This window comes from Arvicola amphibius, chromosome 6 (assembly GCF_903992535.2).
Source record: "Arvicola amphibius chromosome 6, mArvAmp1.2, whole genome shotgun sequence".
Taxonomy (NCBI): Eukaryota; Metazoa; Chordata; class Mammalia; order Rodentia; family Cricetidae; genus Arvicola; species Arvicola amphibius.
In genome coordinates, this window is record NC_052052.2 from 121,424,526 (window position 1) to 121,427,224 (window position 2,699).

General features: G+C 39.7%; 1 protein-coding gene across 1 annotated transcript; it reads right to left on the reverse strand.

Annotated features, from left to right (window-relative positions):
• Positions 1-641: 641 nt before the first annotated feature.
• LOC119816194 (probable G-protein coupled receptor 141) lies at positions 642-1,529 on the reverse strand. Its single transcript, XM_038332564.1, has one exon. The coding sequence runs from the start codon at positions 1,527-1,529 to the stop codon at positions 642-644; it is 888 nt and encodes a 295-aa protein (XP_038188492.1).
• Positions 1,530-2,699: the final 1,170 nt, after the last annotated feature.

Below are 2,699 nucleotides of genomic sequence, written 5' to 3' on the forward strand. Positions count from 1 at the left end.
CTGCTATTGTATTGAAGGTAGACTGGGAGGTAACTTCTGCCTTCCTACTGTGCCTTGATTACAATGAACCTCATCGATGTCTAGTATCTTGGAAGAGTTTCCTTTAACTCTCTTGATCACTCTATCCAAGCTAATGTTCCCCTCCTGAAACCAATATCAGCAGGAAATTGTAAGTTGAACAAATTAAGACTATTTTAGAGCCCTGTTTATCTGTAGAGTCCCTATCTATGGAGTTGCTAGATCTTGTTGGACAGGAATTGGGAAAACAAACACATTCAGGACAAAACTTGGTAGACTAAATGTCTCAGGAATACTTGGAAGAACAACAGATGTGCTTGACTGAAGTGAGTATTACATGAAATGAACAAAGGACGGAATTGTGTGCTTGGTTGGCCTAAGGCTAATCAAACATATTCTGGGATACATTTGGAGCCTGTAAGCATTCTCAAAGGAAAGGAGGATGACTAGAGGTTAACTAAGTCTTAGTAGGAAAACAATTTTGGCTAAGAGAAATCTAAAAAATTGGTGTTCAGGAACAGAGAGCTTGGAATTTTTTAAGATGATAGCCGCACCTCACCTATTCAATTGGAGTATTTTTCATCATGATAGTCCATAAAAGCCGTCACAAAAAAGCAGAGGGTCTAATGGATGATGCCACCTATGAAACACAACATGTCCAGGCAACAGAAGGCCGTTAAAGCAACACAGATTTCATTGTAAAGTATTAATTTATAATTCTTTTCCTCTGGGTAATTTTGAATAAAATATACCCTGAATGCATGGTGGGGTATGAAGCAGACAACGATGACTACCAGGAAGAAGAAACTCTTGATTTGAGCTCGGTAATCCTGATAGGCCCACATATCAGGCCAATAGTCTCTTATCAAACAAAGAATTACAGCAAGCTGTATCAGAAAGAGGACCAGAACTGTTGTCATCATAATGGCAATTATAGAGTAGTTTATGATGATGGTATCTGTACAGTTGAGAGATCTATGAAACTCAAAACATCGTTGTTGTTCTGTGTAGCTTGGATCTGTGCCATACTGTAGAAAAAATATTGGCAAAAAGATGAAGCTTCCTACCATCCAAATAATAATACTTAGAACCACAGCATGGAACTTTTGTAGCTGTTGCATTTGGAGTTTCTTAAAATAGATGAGCAATCGAAGTATGACAATGGCCACATAGAAAACAAAAGTAAAGTACATATGACCATATATGATGCCACTAACCACTCGGCAGGTAAATGAGCCAAGCTTCCAGACTGCTGAGAGATAGTAGCTGAGGCGGAATGGCAGACTAATCAGAAGGAGGGAGTGCAGCACAATGATATTAATGATGATCGTGGCAATTGCTGATTGGCTATTCCTTTTGAACATCATATATGACATCATAACTGTTCCAATGGTGCCTCCAAATAAAACCACACTATAGGATATTATCAGAATGATTCTGCAGAAGGCATCACAGTGGTCTTGGTCCATGCTTGAGCCATTTGACATTATGGTTCCATTCATCACACCCATGGCTTGTCACGAAGAAATTGGATCATAAACTGTTAAATCAAAAGTTTTACAAAATTATGATTAATATATCGAAACGATGAATCATGTACAAATATTCAACTTTTCAAACCTTGAGGACCCTTTAAGAACCTTGAGATAATACAAAAGAAGTACTGTTAGAGAATGCACTTAGTAATTCAAACAAACTAGAGACAATAGTGAGTGAAATTAAATAAAAAATTAAATTAATTAATAAAAAATTAAATAAGAAAGTGAGTTTGTTTGAATGCAAAGTTCAGAGCTGTGCCCTTAGGTATTCTACAAATAGATATGTTCATATACACATATGAGGACAAGGGATAGCATGAGAGAGAAATCTCTACATAATCTGTAAATCTTAAGAGCCCAAAAAAACTCCCTCAGTAACTGAAACCAATTGTGTACCTGTGTGCTCACACTTGTGTGCATGTAAACCTGTATGGCGGTCATTCAGTATCAGTTGTCTTTCCCAATGACTCTCCACTTGAAACTTTGAGACAAGAGTTTCTCACTGTGCCTTGAACTGGAATCCGTCTGCCTCCACACCCTTCTCCCACCTCCCAGTGCTAGAATTACAGACAAATGCCTCCACGTCTAGCTTTTAGTCAGGCCCTAAAGATCCAGACTCAGGTCTTCCTGCTTGCAGAGAGTCCCTCCCCAGCCCACAAATTGAATGTCAAGGCAACATATTCACGTTGCACAACATATAACCAAATTCAGGGGGAAGTTGGCATCAGTAGAAACCCAGTGCACATTCAGATCAGATTTAAAAATGCAACCATCAATTTTCAGGCAAACAGATTAACAGCAGTTGTAGAGAAAAACCCACAGAGATGGTGTCATTATCACACAAGGTATGTCAGGTGACATTTGAGATCATTTTCTGGGGGTAGTTTTGGGCAAGAAACTCCTCAGCACATGCCGATCCCTGGACCTAGTCCGATGTCTGCTTAAACCAGACCCTTCCACACACCGGTGTGCTAGAGTTTGGTGAAATACTGCAGGAAGATGGTTTTCACGGTTGTTATTCCAGTTCTTCAAGTGTGAGGGTTGGAGGGGCAGATCATGAAGTGAGCCACAAAACTGAGGTGGCTTTCAGCCACCCAGCAAATGCAGGCAGCTCTGGATTTAGAAGCTGAGAATGGGCCCTGA